The sequence below is a fragment of the Bemisia tabaci genome, chromosome 5 (genome assembly GCF_918797505.1).
Source record: "Bemisia tabaci chromosome 5, PGI_BMITA_v3".
NCBI lineage: Eukaryota > Metazoa > Arthropoda > Insecta > Hemiptera > Aleyrodidae > Bemisia > Bemisia tabaci.
In genome coordinates, this window is record NC_092797.1 from 21,884,272 (window position 1) to 21,904,559 (window position 20,288).

Here is a 20,288-nt window from a genome sequence, read left to right on the forward strand (position 1 = left end):
TTGATCTTTCTAGGGCATTGGCACCAGAAGAACATAATGAAATCTGTTCTCTGCCGAAGTTCACTTCCTTGTGGAGCAAACCGCATTTATGGGATTGAATTTTTTTTGACCCCATGTATGCATTATTATGCTAAAACATTATATCTTGGTATTTTAATGTGCCAAAGTCGGAATCTTTAATCGCAACGGGTGTCATATTGGAACGTGTTGACTGGGAAATGAGAAAATCATGGGAATAGCGATGGAATAATTTGGTATATTTCTTATGTACTTACCCATTTTCAGTTATAGAAATCCACTTTTGATACATCTGTGGTTATGTACCTAGAATTCTTCCAGATGAACGTACAGATTATCAGCAAGTCTTTCCAAAGTCAGATTGTTGTTAGCTAAGAGATGACTGTCATTCATTAGCTTTTTGGACACATTCTGATCTTTAGAAAAACCAGAGAACATCTAGAATAAACGCTTTCATGGGTACATGACATTAAGCAGCTGATGATAGGAAGGTACTTTAATCCAGTCCTTAGCTCAGATTGCAGATACGAATGTTGATATTTCTCAAGGAAAGAACAAACTGACCCTACAATTTCACTGGGCCACTTTGATCAATCGCCAGGATTGATCATGCAAAGCAGAAATGACTTGAAGATGATGTGAAAAACTCCTGTAAGTAACTGAGAAATAATAAAAAGCAAAACTCAGTTTCTAATTTTCAACACTTAAAACTACTGCCTTTAAGTAGGTACTAAAACTTAAAAGTGCCTCTCTTTGGAGGTAGCTCTCTTTTCATCTTGGCGTATGTCTGTGATCACTTAAATTTACCTGATGATGAAGAAGGTACTGAGAATTGTAAATGCAAAGTAAAGGTATAGAATTATAAGTACATATCAAAGCCAAAACATTTTTGTCCCAGGGTGTTTCTCGACTGCTGATTACATCCTGGACTTCTTTGACAGAAATATTCGATACTGACTGATATTCAAAAATATTGGAGCTAATCATTATTTCCGATCTTGAGTGACAATAAATCTGTATCCCGAAGTAAAATACGCGAAGAATAATTTAGAACAAAATGATTCTTGGATGTTATTGCCGGGTAGACAGAGGCAACAATCTTTGAGGTATCACTCACTTGCACTTCGGAACAGAGCGATTTATAGGAGAGTTAAACGTAATAGAAGCCGAATTAAACTTGAAATGAAATTCGAGATGTTCGCGAATAAGGGTAGAACAGAAACAAAAAGAAATCAGAAGAGAGGAGAAATCAATTTTGATAAATAACACAAAAGCTTTTCAGTTTTCATACAATGTTTGTTTACGTCGAGACAGCGACCTCACAGCCATACAGCAGAGCAACTGCCATGTTTGTTTTCGGCCAGGATGCAAAAATGTTGACATTCAAATCGCGCGCCACAGCTCTGCCGGCGAGAGCCGAAACCCGAGTTTTGGCCGAAAGGGTCGGGACGAGCATACCTTCGTTTCACTTACCTTGGGTCTGGACAGGTCAAGTAAAGGAAACTTGCAGAACAAAAAGAAAGATCTGAGAACGTAAAATACACACATGGATAGCTATAATGATTGTCGAGTTGCCATGGCAAGAAAGCATGATCAGCGCAGCTATGATCTGCCAGAAATCTTTATCAAAAAATTATTAATCGGCTTAGTATGGAAAGACTTATGCATTAATCGCATATCTCATCAACACAACGTAATTTTGTCTGATAATGCAAAGGGGGAAATTTTTGTTAGTTTATTGTGTTTATTTATTGTACCCCTTTTGCGGCAGTCTACTTAACTTGGTTCTTTATTTGTGAAGGAACTGAGAGTGACTAGAACTTCAAATCGTATGAGTCGTGGAGCACCTATCGATGAGACTGATGCTGGTCCCAGTAATACCGGTCAATATTCTCCGGAGTTCAGAGCATCAGAAAATGAACCTACTGTCCCAAAACCGCAGCTGCCTTTGGAGCCAACAACAATACTCCAACCTCTCGTTATGCATTTCACAGGTGTTGTACAAGTGAGTATCAAGTTTTTCGTAGTATTGAGCTGTCAGATAAACATCACAGGTGAAACAACCTCTCAGTTCTTGTAGTTGTGGTAGGTATTGTGTTTATGAATGATTATCGTTTTATCGTCAATTAACATATCTAATCAAACAGGTGATTTTAAGAGAAAAGGCTCATATTCTGTAAAATTTCATGCAAAATTAAAGCCTTTTCTATGATCTTTGTGCTGCCAGAAGTTAAAGTCCAGAAATTCTTTCAAGTTTGCTCCACTTTGGATTTTAAATCGAATATTTTCAGAGTTCCACCTCAATTTGAATGTTCAGAATTTTTGTCACGAGTTTTGCATGCACCTTTATCTTACATTCATTGACTTTTTCAGAGTTTAAGCATCACAGCTGCGTTGCTTCCTTCTCTTCAAGCGCAGTATAAAATGGATCAAGTTACGAGCACTGGTGTCACTGGCAGCAAAGCAAAATTCATTATTGATCTTCCTCGGCACTCATTATCGTTTTCTACCAAAGTGCAGGTATGAAATTTTATCATATCTGCATAACCTCAAATTTTCTATCGGATCGATCACAAGTTTTTTGTCAATGTGAATAATGTCTCCTGTTTGCAGCCAGAAACACACACCTACAAAATTTAGATTCATCGAAGTAACTTCTCAATTCTGCGCCCCTTTGATGTAAGGGTGTATCTCTATTACTACCTGAGCCCTATTCTCCGTATGCTTCTATACTTTCCTTAGCTCTTTTAGGAACATAGATACTCCCTTAGGTCAGAGGAGCAATGCATTGTATCAACTTTATCTCCATTAAGAGAATGGAACTGATCAAAAAAAGAAAGGGTTATGAATATGCGGCTTTCAGTTGCCAATTTTTCATTCAATATGATTTAATCTGTTAAGTATTCTACTTTTTTATAAAATCAATTTTTCTTTTTTGTGGAAAAACCTCTTTTTTTCTAAACTGATAATTTCAGAATTTGTTTTTCCTCTTAAATTATAAGCACTCTGTTCAAAATTAACCACCATACATACTTGAATAAACGCGAATGATGTTTATAGATTTATAGGAAAGTTTAGGTGGTAGAATCCATTTTTTCGGGGGCAGGACATTACCTACAACGGCATTACCTCCAAAAATCCAACATGGTCGAGCGAGAGATCGAAACTTTGGCAATGTGCCCAAATCGATCGGTCGATGTTTTGAGATGTAAGGCTGTCTCGAATTTTACGATGTTGCCAAACCAAAAAGTAAGCATGAGATTTCTTTATAGGTGTTTCTCACTTTCTACCACTGTCGATGGTCTGGGTCTGTGAGATTGTGCGAGTTGTGGTGAGATAATCTGATAATCGCTCTCGAAACATGAGCATGAGCGTAAATTTAGAGTTAGAGGTTAGAATCCATTAAGTGAAATTGGTAGAAATGTATGTATTAAAAGGCATTGAATCACAGGATCAATTAGTTTCTCGTAGACTTTTCCCCTAATACTCGTGGATCGGGAGACTTGTAATTTAAGTAGTATTGGTGATGTGATTAGATTCGTGAAAAAGTGTAACCGCATTGCTTGCTTTTAACTAGCGCTTATGGTTTTGATGCAATGGTTGTCATCAGTTAGTTTCCTCTACTACACGACCGCACCCTTATGAAGGCAGATGAAGAATAAAAGTGGTTACTTCAGTTGTTACTCTTTCTCTAAATTTTATGTTTTGGCGTCTCCGCTCCGAAATCACAAGGCTGCCGTGTTCCCTAGCTATGCAGATCGCTTGCTAAGTCTGCCCCCTGTGGAAAGTCTAATCATACCTAAGTTCTCTCCGGTTGGAATTTCTCTACTTCAATGTACGCAAAATAATATTTTGCAGCTGAAGAACACAGCATCTCTCTTGCGGCTATGAAACAATCCAGTTTTCTCTCTGAGCTATTAGATTTCATGATGTGCTTGACTTGACTGTAGCTTGATCAGTTACCTAGTTCATCCAGGATGTCACCATGCTCTTCCACAACTCTTGTTGTTTAAACAATTAATGGGCTCCATTAATTACTGTTCGACAATGTTGTGGAAAAGCACGTCGATAGTCCGCCCAAGCATCGAAGGAGAAGTACATTTGTATGAAGGTTTGTCAAGTCTGGCTTAAAGTAAGTCATGTACCTACCAGCCTTTCACCTATCAGCACATCTTAGAGCGCAAGTTTTCTGACAAATAGACCAATTCTGCATTGTCAGAGGTCAGACAATGATCTACCTTTTTTAGAATCCTTTCAGATGTTCCAGTAAACTGTAAACATCAAGTAAACATAACCTCACTTTCTTTTTTTTTTTTTTTGCTGGTTTAGTGGCTTATATTCCGTTGGAACCTACAGCCATCGATAGACAGTATTTATTGTCCTTAGACATCATAGGATTTAGGCACATCCATGCTCCAGGCTTTCAAATTTTCAGGGATTAAGGCCGAGTGGAATCTGTTTCTGCAGATCCACTCGTCAGTTCCATGAAAATTTGTCGCCACCACCGGGATCCGAACCCGGGACCTATTGGCCTAGAGTCAGACGCGCTGACCACTAGGCCAACCTGGCCGGCCAACCTCACTTTCTTCTTTTACTTTTACACAGAGATAGAAGAGATAGCAGCATAGAGTAAGAGTAGTTAGAGGTAAACTCTCCCGAATAGAACCCCTAAGAACTATACCATCATTGCAGCCTGATTAGAGGTTTTTTTGAAAGTTGATTTCTTACATGCGGAAAAAAATCAGCGATTCTCGTAAAATTTGGGGGAAAAAATAGGAATAGTTGGTTAATAAATTAGGTATCGCTCGGCATATATAAGAGCTCCGCCGAGTGACGGAAAATTTCAAGGGGGATATTGTGGCATTTTCACGTAAAACTTATGAAACTTATGCGAATGAATGAGGCTGCTTATGAACCAACAAAAAAAATGAAAATTCAATTTTGAATTTTTTATGAGATAAACTTCGTTGGAAAAAAAACATTGTTAGTTCAACTTGCAAATCGTCGGCGTGATTATTGTTACAGGCTGCGGAACCAACCCGTCAAAAGTACCTAAGTTTAAATGCATGGGAATATCCACCGAAAAAATTAAATTGCTCATTTAACAGTTTTGTACTTACAAACTGTCCGACTTGTTCCAAATGAGGAGCTTGGAGGACAAGGCGCATAAATGCAGTTTTTGAAAAAATTAAGATATGGTATCACAGCAATGCCCCGCAGTTTATTGCCCCGTGAAACTCAGCCTGTTGCTGTTGCGCGGGGCAATGCAACTAAAAAATTAGTGCGGGGCAATGAAACCAAATTTTTGCAATCCCCCGCAGGAATGAAATAAAATTGTTTCACAGCCCCGCACCAAAAAATTTAGAGTTTCATTCCCCCGCAAATTAAATTGCTGATTTCTCATAAAGTTAGATTCTTTCAAAGTCATCATAAAATTCTGAACGACATTTTCCATTCTTTGGAGTTTCTACTCAACAGCCTGGTCTATTTCTTCTAAAAACTTCATGCAAGAAAAAAACAGTTTGCAGCAACTCAACATTCACTGTGTCTAGTTCTCCTGAAGAGGTAAGATATTTCAATTCCAATCGTCCTATATTTTAAAAACACTTTCAGAATCGCACTTCACAGGATTCCCAACACTTCCAATTTCTTCCCTTTCAATTCATAGGAAAGTTAATAAGCTCATTCAAAGTTATTTCTGGTCTTTGTACTTTTGGAAGAAAGTAATAATAATAAAAAAAAATCCTACATGCTATTTCTTTGAAACAAATGCCTTCCAGGAGATTGCACTTTTATGATGCAGTGCATTGTTTTTCTGTCAATCTTTCAATAAATTTTAAGGTAGATTTTCAAGAACTTGATGATGTGATTTTGCTGCTAAATCTCTGTTAATAACTGATCTAATGCGGAAAAATCAGTTGAATCACAGAGTGCTAGTAGCTTTCATTTTTCCATGAGGATCCCAGCAAACCAAGCACTTCGTAAAGAAGTTCTAGAAAAAAAGAATAAAAAAACAGGCATTAGTGATTATTTCCTCATTGAACAAATAATTATAAGAAATTGCAAAATAGCTTCCATCGTTTGAAATGTTTACACCTTGGCATGTTGGATACAGAATGAAGTGAGTGACCAAAAAAATAAACATCCATAACATTGAGAACTACAGATAGAGGGCATACACGAGGCAAAAATAAGTGACTGCTGGATTTTTAAGTCATGCTAAATAAAGAATAAATTTGTTGTTAAGTATGATAGGTAAATTTCTGTATTTGAATTTTTTCTTGCGTTTCTATTTTTAATATTCAATTCATTTTCCTAAATGAAAGTCCCGTCACAGAATTTTTCTACTTAAAATAATTGAAACCTAATGTTTGACAATTGACCGATAAGTACCACTGGTAAGCATAGTGAAAATTGAGAGCCCAACCTCAGCTTCTAGGAGCAATCCCTTCAGCTTTTTATGATCTTATCTGTGACTTAGTCAATATTTAAACCATGTAATTTATTGTCAGGAAAATCTCATTGTATCTACTACAATTGGATTCATGTAAACCTACATTTACTCGATCACACTCGAAGTATTTCGACAGTGTGAGTCGGCAATCACATAACTCGGTTTGCGACATCGCAGACTTCCTGTCATACTTTATTTTTTAAAAAGAACACTAGTCAAAGGCAATTCTTTAAAACTGCCGAGATTTTTCTTCTCAGTGGGAAGAAAATTCAGCATAAACTTCAAGGAATGATGTCCATTTGTTCTCCTTTCAAAAAATTTCATGGAGCCGGAGATTTCCAGACACCGCAAACAATATATGTGATTGCGGACTTACACCGTCGATTTGGGCTACTGAGCATTTTCAGGAACTTAATGAGAGATTCATTGAATGGAGGAGGGGTAGGGCATGAGCGTAGCAGTAGAGGTGATAGAGTTAGGGAGTGAGGGTTCAGGAAATTCACTCCAGATAATCTATAATTGAACCCAAAATTCGCAGATGGGCATTTTCCACACAATATTCATAATCATTTGAGGCTGAACGTTTGACAAAATTGGTAAATCACCAGACTATGGCGCGATGTGCCACAGATCTGTGCATCACGCTCAAGATCACCATAGTAATCTGGAAAATGCACTACAGTGTGTGCACCATGCACCAGGTATGATCACAAATTTCAGGTCTCTTTCATCTAGGTGAAATCTGCCACAGGCTGGTTAGAGTACTACTTTATGTTTACTGCCAACTGATTTTTAACTGTTATAAAAATAACTACCATCTAAACTTAAAAATCAATGTATGGTCAACTTAAGGTTGGACTTCTAAGCAGGTTGTACCAGCCATTACGCAGTTTCAAGCTTGCAAAAAAGCGTTTGAGCATGTGTTGGTGCAGCCACAGGCATTCTTTTTGGATTTCTGTTGAGGACTATTGTGGCATCAAGATGTATGCCACATTGCACCATAGCCTGTACAATTCCAGGGCTTGCAATAAGTTACAGAATCAGAACACTGTATCATCTAGTGGGGATCATGGTCTTTGCACTGCGCATAGGTACTTCGACTACTGCCAGAGGGAGTATCTACTTACAATGTGCAAAACATCAGATTCCTATTATTATGTTCATGTTGAACTTGAGATACTTGATTAAAAGGAATACTTGCTTACCATCAGAAACTGCATGAAATGCCCGTCTTTTCAGAAGAATTTCGAATTGTCGTTGCGAAACTAGTTGCAGTTTCTAAGTGCACTTATCGATTCTTTCATAAGAATGAAGAAGCTTAGATTTCCTTCAAAGTGGGTATAAAATAAGGACCATAAACGAGGAAGAGTTGAAAAATTGATTTTAAATTATCACAACAAAAAAGTAATGCCCAGATAATTATAAACACTGAGTTTCGGGCCAGCCAGCATGAAGTTAGTATTTAGTAAGCTACGAGCAGAGACAAGCTACGAGTAACGCAGAGAGTTTTAGGTTATGTTGATGTTTTCTCGTTTCGCTGTTGCCATATGGTAATTCCTTTAAAAGCTCTTTGAGAGGTAATAAGTCAACTTTAGACATAACTAATGTAAATTTAACTTTATTACTGACATGTCTCACTGTAATCGCAGTAAGTACATGCCATTTGTGTTGAAATTACAAAATCTATCTGTAGCCCACTACCTCCAATTTGGCTCCACTGTTATTTTTGCTTTCCCAACCTTCCAAATCAGATGTGCACCATACGATTTGCCGAGCTCATCAGCTCATCACTTAATTCTACAAAGAAACAACAAGTTTATGCCAAAAATCTTCAGCTGATTAATAAAAGTCGATCTTAGTAAGCCCTTAGTCGTAGATAAAGTGAAAATTTAGAGATTCAATGGATGTAATATTTTAATGAGGTTGGCTACACTGAGATCGCGGGGATTTTTTTAGCGGGAAATCCTCTGATACTTAAATTCTCGCAATGAACATTTTCAATTTTATCTGACGAACGGGGGTGTTTTAATTGTTTAAAAGCCCATCCGGGTCGACGAATATGCACTATTTTTCACGAGGAATCGGAAAAAAACACTTTTAAAGGCGATAAATCATTAGTAAGGAAGAAAAAACAAGCCGAGCGCAAAAAATTTACGCATCTGAACACAGCTTGCTTTCTTTAGTTCTTATTCAGCACTTATTTGGTGATGCGGATTTTTATTTTTTGGTGCACGTGTTTTTTTTTTGGGGGGTGGGAGGGGGTTAACATTTAAAAAAAAACCCAAGTACAGTGTATTTCCGTATAGTTCATTGCAGTAAGGGAGAATTCTTATTGAAGAAAAATGAGTCACGGTGCGGGGGGGGGGGGGGGGGGTCAGCATTTTCAAATATCGTTTTTTCGGTCCATATGGTTAGAATTGGCATAAAAGGGGCTTATTGCGCATACTGGAAGATCAAATCTGTCTAACATCATTTCAAAATGGCGGCCGATTAAAGTTTTGAAACTATCCAGTTTCAAGGACAGACATTCTCAATTTATTAAGTTTAGTATGAGAATTTCCGGGATCTTTGAAATTATTTTTATTTTTTTGAGGGGGGGGGGGATAAATATCGATCATTTCCCGCACTACTCGCTATCTCCCCCCCCCACCATCGGAAGGGGGAATATTTTTGAAATAACTCTATTTGAGCGCATCTCTACAGGTATCCGTGGCGCTAATCTTCCTACAATTTTTATACCAAGTTACCCAATTTTATGCAGTTACAGGTTAAAATACTTTCAAATTGTTGCATTTAACAAGTTATTCGTGCATCAAAGAAGGTGTTTTTACACCATCCAGAATTTCTAGGGGGGGGGGCAAATGAGACTATTTCAAATTCTGGGGGGGGGGGGGGCGGCCCCCCTTCGCACGCCTCTGTTACAGAGATTTTGGACTTAATCGATGCGATGTATCGCATGATCGCATGCCAGTTCGACCACGTCATGATAAAAACTCATGAAGTTTAACATCTCTGCGACCAACGCCCAAAACCGCAGGGGGACGTAACGTCACCGTTTTTTTACCGGCTGATGAGAGCAGAGAGCAGGGGAATATATTTTGCTGTCGACGGACTGATATCGACCAACTGCCACAATCTCGGCATTTCCATCCGATCATTCATGTTCTGTAGTATCGTTGAACATTTATTAAGAGAGTCCAAATGTCGCTTCATTTCATTGATATCCTTCATATATGGGCTGGGCCATTATCGGTCCGAGAAAATCAAACTAAAGATCAACAAAGCGACTCACACAAGAAAAGCAACACAGTTCGGGGTCGTTTCGGCAGAGTTATGTGGACTAAAGGGGTCAGTCGAGAAAACTATTTGTTTTGAACAATGTATCGCCTTCAATTTTCATTGCGATTAATCCACCGTACAACTGGCTTGTTGAGAAGAACGGGCATTTGCTGATTGGTTTCGCGCCTTCATTTCGTTAACAAGCAACACATCATAAACCACAGACTGGCAACATTGTATGAGTTTCAGCGCTCTCTGTCGGCTTTTGGCCGCAACCCCTCTTGGGTCACATTGCCACAATCGATTCGATATATCGCAGGGGAGTCTTGTGGAGGTAATGCCGTTGGAGGTAATGCAGTATTCCCCATTTTTTCCACTGTACTCAAGTCACAGAGTTCATTTTTGTTTATTTGGCATTGTTTTCCAGATCACAGAAACTAACCTCCCATCTGAGGCAAGCATAGAATTACCCAAAGTGCACGTTTCAGCTGAATACGTTCAACAAGACACAAATAAACAATCAGAAGCTCAATTTGCTGGCACAAGTTAGTATTTTTATTCTGTTTCCAAGGCACAATAGTGTTAATCGTTATATACTTAATCAATAGTCTTACAATTTTTATCAACATTTTTTATTGTTTTAAAACAAATCCTAGACAAGGATGAGCAAGAACTAGATTCATCAAGATCCATCAAGTTCTTTCGTGATCTGAATAGCAAAAAGCCCTGTAACATTTTACTGATCGCTCTTTTAGTGAGTGGCCACCTACTTATTCAGTTCATGATAGAAATATGTAAGTAGAACTTTGTCTCCACTCAATCAGAAATAACGCCAAACCTGGGAATGTTCATTACTATCAATTTCTATAGATTCTTGGTTCTGTAAATCAACAAAAAACCTATGTTTTTATTCTGAAGCTGCACTGAATAAACTCAAGAACAAGGAATTGCTGGAAACGGCTCAACTCAACTCTATCAAGCACTTGCATAACCCTAATTAAAAAAAGATATCATGTAAAACCATAGTCTCTGAGGTAAATCAGTCATAGTCTCTTCATATCTATCAATTACTCAGTGAATCAACGAATGAATTAAATGCATATAATTGTGCTGAATATGAAGCTTTAATCATCTGCTAGACTTCAATTGCAGTTGGCAGGTGTGTATTTTTTGGTCTTTAGAAAGATAAATTACAAGCGTCAAGAATGCAGTACATATTCCGTTTGATAAAGAAAAAAAGTGGAAATTTTGGAAGCAGTATAATCATCAATGATCAAAACATGCACTATTTACAAATCCAATCTTCGTCTCAATATCTCAAGTGCTTTACTCGTGTATTCATCGTGTCTGACGTCAATATTATAAAATAGAGATATTTCAAGACTTTTTCTTAATTTTCATCAATTAATTAAGATTGTTTTTACTCATCTGTCCATAACTGATTTTACAGCTGGAGTTGTGCTGCGTCAGGGGAACTATCTGAATGCTGTCGCAGATATTGGTGTGTTTGAGCACTCTTTGACAACTGACTTGCTGAATCATCTTGTTTTTGTTCAGAAAGTTTTCATGAAGGTCAGTTCCATCAGTGGTCAATATTTGTGGATCTTTATCGATGTAACTAATCTAGACTTATTCTATACTCGTATAACTGTTGTATATCACACTGATGAATGGGACTAGAACTCCGTGTCAAAATACTGAGTTAGTTGTGATGAAATAAAGCATTTCACAAGCTAATCATTTTTCTCTTGTCTAATGGACCACTGGAAAAAGTGGTTATTCGCCTCTGTTTTGTTTAGTTTTGTTTTGTGTTATGCATAAATTTCAGTCCAATTGGTAGCGTGAAATTTTTGGCTTGTTTAGTTTTGCGGTTGGTCTATATTAAATGACCTCTCTGGCGTTTTAGCAGCTTTAATTTACCAATCTTCAGAACATTCTTACTTTTAATCACGTGTACAGCCCTGTTCACACAAGCGCGGTTCACGGAACATAGTTCGGGAACTTGTTCCGAACCCGAACTCCAAACCCCGGAACTTCCCCGTACTCCGAGCTTCCATGTTTCTTTTGTTGTGAATTCGTTTGTTTTTGTTTTTTACGTCCCTTATGTCTTGACCTTTGTTTTTGTTATATACTCTTGTGGCCGTAGTAATCTATTATTCTGCAATAATTGTATAGTTTTATTGAAGTTCCGGTTTCAGTTCGGGCAGACTCAGGTGGATAGCATCCCTTGTTTTAAGGAACAAGTTTCGAGCTACCGAGCAGTTCGTCGACTAAGTTCCTCGAAGTGCGCTTGTGTGGACAGGGCCTTCAGAATTACTTTTAATCTTCATTCCCTGGCAAATTGTTTTGTTATAGACACGACTCCCTCTCGGGATGCTGCTAGACTGCGATCAAAAATTCATCTCAATTTCCCTGCTTGATCTCTGAATCACAATTATTAATTGCACATATTTATGGTTGATATTTTAGGAAGTTAATGAAGTCGTTCAAAAAGTGTACGGTGGAGAGAAACCTGTTCCTATTTGGTTGGAAGACTCTGAAACAACGGATAGCAATGCATCCAGCAAGAGAATCTTACTTTTCTCCTTGGTTGTACAAGTCAAGGTACTAATTTTTCTACATTAAATGGAAAGAGATTACTGCAAATTTCTATATTTTCTATCTCATTTAGATTGTCCCATTATTTTCTCATTTATGGATTTAAATCGGCAATATTTTTTTTTTTTTTTGGTTCTTACGAACTACAGTCTAGTCTAATGTTTAGTACTAAGATGATACATAGAATCTTGAGTGTGGGTTTTTTAATTTCACCCTCTAGATCCCTCCAAAATAGTATCTAAAATTTCCTCTGTCCATAATCCAAACCTGTGAAATTGGGAGATTACACAATAAAAGATTTCCAACTTTCTGGAGAATGAATGTAAATAAATGAAGTAAAACCTCTTAGAGAGTGTGAACTCATTGTATGCATAATAGTACTATTTTCATTTCTAATTTCAGAAAGTTAATTTTTTTGACTGATAAATTAATGCTTTCGTCCAAAAATTTCAGCGAGTTCAGCTAACAGCAACAACTCCAAGCAATTGTGCTGTCCGATTGGAGAGTGGACTTGCTGAATGTCAGTTGTCAAACCGAGTTCAAAATATAAGTGGAGCTGATGCAGCAGTAGCTCGTTTGTTTGTCAAAGCTCACGTTGATGTAAATGTGAGTCTTGGCCAAGTGATCCGAAATGCCCTATTTGAAGAAGCAGACCCGAGTTCCAACACTTTGCATTCTTTAAAACAAGGATCAGCCTACGCAATGCTGTTCAAGGTAAACTTGCATACATATTTCCAATCCTCTAATGAATGGCTTGCTCAGTGAACCGCTGGGCGGTGCGCGTAAACAACCTCGTATCCCCAATGCATTACTATAGGGAGAAACAACTTTTTGCTCTTGCAGGCATTCTGAGCAACTTTTTAGAATCGGAATAATTTTAATCAACTTCTCACGACTATAGCAAACCAAGTTTAAAGGTAATCGCTTCGGCTAATTTTTTTCTGGGGGAGGGGGTAGATTAAGTGGTAACAGCAGCTTTATATAGAGTAAAATAATAATATCTTACTGGAGGGCAGAGTGAGTGGTAACAGCAGCTTTATATAGAGTAAAATAATAATATCTCACTTTGTTGTTCTCCTTAGGGTTTTCTTCCTCTTCCTCACTTATTCATAGACCCTTTTTATCATTCATCTTTCTTTTTAAAAGAAAGATTAATTAATTTTTACTCAAATTACAGGTGAAATGGGAGGAGATGGGGAAGACAAGGAGGTAATTCTCATAACTATGCGGCGACCGTTAATCTACATCCAGCCAGTAGCAGTAGATAAGGCCATTCTCGTGTGGCTGAACTACAAAAATGCCTATGAGTACTGGAATGAACAAAGAGCAAGCCTGAATAAAGAAGTATTGACGGCCACTCAGCAAGTTTTTGAAAAAGTGCAATTTGAAAAGTTTGCAGCTGGCCCACATCTTGGGACTTTGTTTCTCCAGTTGACTGTTGAAGATATGGGAATCTGCGTTCCTCTCAATCCATTACCTCCGGTATGACTTTTGTTTTGAAACGTGTACTAGTTCTCTTCAGCTTTCTTTTTTCATGGACTATTAATTTTGTCGTTTTGTTGGTTTTAAAGCAATGTGGATTTTGAAATTTTTATGACCAAAATTGAGTCTTCTTTATCATTTTTATACTTATATATTTCTAATTTTTGTTCATGCTCTTGCTCATTAAAAACTATATTGTGCCTAGAAAGTAGCAGAATTGAAGTATCTATTTGAGGGTTTTTTTTTATTTAAAAAAAGAAAAGGATATACCACGACTACAACACAACCACGTGACTTACCACAAAAGTCACATGTTTATACATGTATTGTCATGATAATTATATTTTGTTTTCTAATTGGTATTTTTCCTATTTTTTTAATAGTGCCCGCGACAGGCCACTTGGAGCCTGAACCGTTCTCTGTTTGTAGACAGTGACTCATGTGCTGCTGTGGTGATAACTTTAGAATCAACAATTATTTCTGCCTGCTCATCAGGATCTTTAGTCAGCAAAGGGCGTTTTGTCGGTCTCTGCCTACGGTTTGCTGATGACTTTGAAACATCTTTAGATGACTGGAAACCAGACCCTCTTAGCACAGAAACTGTTATGAATTTGTGCACTGTATCGGAGGGAACATATGAGGTCTGCAGTCGGACCATTACTCAAAAAGGTACAGTAATTAAAGAATCAGATAGATAAAACTTATTATGCATTATCAATCAGATGTAATTAAAGTCATCAATGTATTATTAAAGACCATCGGGGGTTCAAATGAATACTTTTTCGCTCGTTATTTTTTTAATGTTGAATGTTCACGGACAAATTGTTTGCTCTGATGCTCTGTAAATTATAAGTGTGAAAGAAAGGAGGTCTCATTTAAGTTAGAATATCTTTGCTCAGAAAACAATTCTGCCGAGGTGGCATCAGCTGATAAATATCAGCCATTGTAACACATTGCAGTAAGAAATGGGTCAAGAAATAATTTTTTCACAAAATGGAATATCCTAACATTTTCCTTTACCAATGTGTGAAAGATTTAACATCAATCTGTTCTTCAACCAGAATGACAAAAACGACCTTTTTTTCACCCCATTGCAAGGTTTTTCAATTTTCACTCAGACAGTATTATTTTTTGACGATGAAATTAATTATTAATCTTACAAGTGCATCAATAATCAGTTGCTTACAGTGGTCGGCTTATCTATAATCAGACTAAAATGCAAGTAATCAGCCAATAAAATTCAACTTGAGCAGACTTTAACGTCAAGTGCTGGTTTGCCAACTATAGAATGCATGTTTGAATTACTTTAAAATGCACTCTTATGCTGTAGAACTGTTGTATTAATATTTTGCAGCATAATTAATAAGCTAATTTTCAATGTGATAGCCAATTATGTTCATAACAATGACAGTTGTGGTTTTTAATGTGTTTCAGAAAATGCAAAGTGGCTACTGAATGTGCAATGGAAAATGGAGGGTGTGGATATAGACTTGGATGTCAACCTTGGGAAACAGCTATCAGCACTAGGCCATACACTAACTATGTTAACTGGTGTCCAAGAAGATGACACGTTGACAACTGGCTGTGACAGTGATGATGCTGATGATACAACTATTATATCGCAGGTACAGGCCTGTCTTTCTACATGCACAAACTCATAAAGTCTAAGAGATGCTCAACTTTTCTAGTTTTCAAGTACGTTTGCTAGCCTAATATTCTGCCACAAACGACCAATTGGACGAAATTTCGTTGAATATAAATGTAATGTATGCTGCGAAAAAAATATGTATAACGTATAGCCAAAATTAGATCATTTTCTTGACTGACCTTATCTGAAAAAGACCAATCAGTTGATCTATCAGTTTTGAAGAATACCTCTTAAATAATTTTTTTCTAACTTGTAACGAGGTTTATCCTCTGTTTTGATATAATTAGCTCCTCTTTTATTTTATGTACATTAAAGGTGCTCTCACAGGTCTCTCTGACTTAATGCGATGCCTAATTACCACAGTCCCCAATCATTCAAAAGTCCTTCTGGGAGTTGGCATTCCCTCATTTCTTGTTCAACTCCCAGTCACTACCCTTTCACTTATCGCCTTCTTTGGCTCCCACCAGCCTCTCCTCTATTATTTTGCTAACATGACCATATCAGACTAGCTGTTTGGTCACGATGTCGAGGTAATGTCATTGTCTACTTTTGTCCTCTGGCACACTATATCATTACAGACTTGATCCCTTCTTGAAATTCCTGCTGATAGAAATCCATACCTGTTGCTTTCAGCATATCTTGTTTCCGTTTCTTCAGCTCTCAAATCTCACTTCCATGTGTCAAAAATTAAAATGCTTGGCCCTGTAGTATTATAAATTCTTATTGCATTCTATTTTGAAATTCAACACGTCCATTCAAAATTAATTATCTTTCAAAGATAAAATATCTTCTATTGTTTAATAATACATCTTAAATTTCTACCAAACTTTAAATGATTAACATTCTCACTCCAAGTATTTTTGAAAACGAAGCTTATTTTTCTGAATATGCTTTATCAGGAAAGTATACTGCTGAGGGCTGGACGCAATCGCCTAGGAAGTGATACGTTATCATCACTAGCTCTTGACCCATCTGTTGATCCTAAGAAGAGATCAAAACTATTAGAGAAGGAAATGTATGAACAGGCCAAGGTCATCAATGATTTGCGCTCACTAGGGGCCTCTCACGGAACTATTGAGCAAGAAATGAAGCGACTTCATGAATTAGAAACTTTGGTGTTCAAAGGTTTTCGCAGGTCAGATCTTAATTTCTTTTTCTTTTTTAATATGGAATATTTATCATCTAGTCATAACAAAAAATCAGCACAAAATATAAATAGTATGAATGAAAGTTTTCTGTCAATATCAGGGCGGCAGGTGAAATGGGTTCTCTTTTACTGAAGACTATTTATGGAACAGTCTCAATTAACCTGGATTTCAAATACAATTCATTTCAATGCCTCGAGACTGAGATCAAATAAAACAAAAGCTTCCACATTTTGTTTTCATCGGAACAACGATATTTTCCTCACGAATCGCATGTAGTTTACAAGGGAGATCATGTAGTGTCTCATCTAGATTTTGATCGGAATGTAGCCAAAAGTTTCTTCATGCAATTACTAGGCAAATGTTTTGCTGTTTTCGCGAATTGGCCCTGAAAGTTCGAAAAAAAAAAATAGTGAAGAAATTGACAAGAAGGACTGCTTGCTGAAGTGGTTGAATGACGCTTATCTGACTTCAGCGCTGCAATAGTACACAAATCAAGATTATTGCACACTGGCTGATGGATCCCAGGTTTGATCCAGGGTTGTATCTTGCCCTAATTTTTATTCCTCCGTGTGCTTGTTTTGTTTTGATCTATTCTTACTCTCTTCCAAGTGCGCGTGTAACTATCTTCTCATCGATACTCTTCTATAATAAACGATTAATGTGATTATCTATCACATTAATTATAACATACAAGTATACACGTCCAGTAGCATGTGATCAATAAGAGCAAAAGGAGATTTATGAAAGGGGGGGGGGAGGAGTCACTGAAGATATGAAGGATCAAAATCTAGGTGGGACACCTTATGACCTCCCGTTGTTGGTTCCATGTGTAGTTGGTTTTAAAACTGATTGAGCAAACCTTGCCGCCCTCCTGGGGGCCAAGATACCCCATCATAAATTTCATGTACATATTTCTTTCAACAGGAAGTAAGATAGCAAAAAAGATTTGAGACCAAAGCAAAATTGAACAAAATGCTGAATTTTGTTTGAGTGACAAATAAATGAGCCCAAGTAAAAAAAGAGGTACAATGAAAAATGATGCACTTTGTATTTGCAAATGAAGATGTACCCAACAGTAATCATTATTAATTATTACTCCTGGATCCACCTCACCCCTCATTTTTACTTGACCTTTGTTTCATTTCTTTTTTAATTTGCAGGGATATGATTTCAAAACTTCGACGCCAGAGTATTCGGGGGAAATCTCAAATCAAAGGTAAACTAGGAATAGGAAAGAAAGGAACCACTTTTCGGTCAAAATCTTTCATAGCTCCATCTCCAATGTCCGAACAACAATTAGACAGTTGCAGGTATGTAAGTCTTTTCTTTTTCAGAATTAACTGAACGTACTTCATAGTAGTAGTCCTGGTGATTAGTGAAAACAGTTAATAATGCTGTCCAGTGTGAAGCATCTTTATTATAGCCCAATTATTGAACCTGTGTCAATATAACAAAACAAAGCATAGTCCTATCTCAACCATGCAATCACATTTTAATGTCTTTTTGCACTGCTTTAAACATTTAATAATTGGCCTACAGGTGTACTGAGTGACGTGCACCAAAATCTTGTTTTTCACTCGCACATTAACTGGATGTTCTTTGAGTCCATAAGTGAGGCAAAAACAAGTAAGCTCGCCTTATCTGTATTCATCACTCCTGTGGATTCAAAGGGTACCTAGGCAATGTGCAAGTAAAAAACAAGATTTCACTGCCTACCGCCAGCTGTGCTCACTCTTTAGTAGTAACAACGTGCCTTAAAATTGTTTGAGCAAAGAAAGCAGGGGCAGCCAGGCTTTTTAAAGGTGGGCTCCTTACAGGAAGGGAAGCCGATGAAAAGGACTTTGTTATAGCTAATTAATTACTTCAGATGGCTTTCATCGTATGTCTGCTGAATGGAAAATAAATACATTTTGAAGGCCAGGATTACTTTTCATGTTCTGATCGTCAAGCAAAGAAACAGGTAGTAATAATGTATGTAATATTTGGAACCCAACAGCTATGGGTAATCAGCACGACCAGTGAAAAATAGAGAAAGTACCAAAAGAGTACAATCTAACATTTCTGCAGGAATCAGTAGGGCTATAGATGGCCCCATATAGTAAAAAGTCATGCATTGAAACGATAGCCTAGAGGTATAGTTTACCTTCGGGGATAGGTTTGAAAAGCAATTTCTCTTCAAGACAAGAAGATAACTGATCATAATAATAACAGCTCCTTGCGTATAGTCAAAGTTTTCTCATTTTATCAATGACCTTTGCAGTCCCCTACTAGAATCAATGGAAGATGCTGTCGAGCGATCAGCATTTCTGGGGCCCTCTCGATCTTCTTCACTACGCACAGCCCGAGGACAAGATGGACCTCGAGTGACATTCAGGGATTCGCTCAGTAGTATAACAAGGTTAGTAAATTTTAACCTCCAATCACATGTTTTTTGCAAGATCTATTGCGCTAGTTTCCTTTTTTTTTAAAGAAAAAGATTAAAGAAAAAGAAAGGGCGTCTTGAAAATATACTAAATACTTTGAATGTAACAAAAATCTCAGAAATGGGTGCTAGTTGTCAAGATATAATTACCAAAGTCCGAGAGTTGCAACAAAGGAGCATGCTATAGAAGATGCAGAAGTACTTGCAGATCTGTCTTGATTATGGCAGGTAATGCTTAAATCAAACGTCCTGAAGTTTTCACTGTTTTTAAATAAATTATCATCAAATACTCTAGTGTCTTATTTCTTTGGCAAACTTTTCATTTTTTTTTTATGGTTCCATTTACTGTCCACCACAGAGAGGGGTAGGAAAAAGTACCCCATAACTTCTTGAACCAAGATCTATTTTCCCCATTGCATTTTCTGGTCCTAAAATATATTTTTTTCAGACAGTTTAGAAATTTTTGTTCACCTTTATTTTACAGACAAACTTCACTGCCAAACGCAAGCTCTGAGCTAAGTTTACCTGTTGGAGGTGAATTTTTAGATTGGGAGCACCCTATTAGTTCAGATTCTACTGATAATAGGTAAGTAAATTTAATAAATCACCAAAATTCTTTTTTCTAGGTGCCTAATTTTTAGCAAGTGTAAAGCCCCGACTAGTGCTGCATCAGGGAGGTCCTAAGAGACTTCAGGACCATCAATTTGGATTTACTAGGGTTGATTACCAATGAAAGCACCTGTCTGCAGGGTGTCTACAAGTCCGGAATTTTAGGAAAGTCCGGAAATAGTACTGATTTTTTAAGAGCGGTCCGGAAGTACCAAAGGAGTGCGGAAATTCCGCAAAAAGGTCTGGAATTTTTGTCTCATTTTAAGCGAGAAATTCAAATTTGTGAAATTTCGTCAATTAGAAGTACTTAAAGAGTACTGAATTTTTCTGTTGAGGAGGTACTGAATCTCTTGGGAATGTACTGAAAGAGTACTGTAAAAGTACTTATTTTTGGCCAGCCTGTTTCAGTGGGCACCCTGGTCCTCTGGTCTTCTTGAATATTCAGCCACCTTGCTTTTTATTGAAGGGCTCCCCCCTCCCTCCAACTTCAGACGTCAGTATTTCGGACAGGGATGGACAGATTTCGGAATTTTTGGTGTCGATTAAGGTTAAAATATTCCATATTTATTGATTTTGATGAGATAATTTCAAAATTGTGGCAGGAATTCTGATTTTCAAAGTCAGGACCCC

General features: G+C 37.3%; 1 protein-coding gene and 1 long non-coding RNA gene across 2 annotated transcripts in view; one reads left to right on the top strand and one right to left on the bottom strand.

Annotated features, from left to right (window-relative positions):
• The window catches only part of tweek (transmembrane protein KIAA1109 homolog tweek), a 112,256-nt gene that overhangs the window by 71,892 nt on the left and 20,076 nt on the right, over positions 1-20,288 (top strand). The window contains 14 exon segments of the mRNA XM_019050941.2: positions 1,820-2,023; positions 2,392-2,538; positions 10,179-10,296; positions 11,202-11,323; positions 12,221-12,355; positions 12,803-12,998; positions 13,001-13,063; positions 13,527-13,831; positions 14,215-14,500; positions 15,266-15,456; positions 16,379-16,614; positions 17,788-17,937; positions 18,888-19,025; positions 19,534-19,635. Coding sequence (XP_018906486.2) covers positions 1,820-2,023; positions 2,392-2,538; positions 10,179-10,296; positions 11,202-11,323; positions 12,221-12,355; positions 12,803-12,998; positions 13,001-13,063; positions 13,527-13,831; positions 14,215-14,500; positions 15,266-15,456; positions 16,379-16,614; positions 17,788-17,937; positions 18,888-19,025; positions 19,534-19,635 — 2,393 coding nt within the window.
• LOC140224601 (uncharacterized) lies at positions 2,545-7,964 on the bottom strand. The gene is made up of 3 exons (XR_011899879.1): positions 7,678-7,964; positions 4,596-6,010; positions 2,545-4,313 (listed from the first exon to the last, which is right to left on the bottom strand). It is a non-coding gene; the product is annotated as an uncharacterized lncRNA (long non-coding RNA).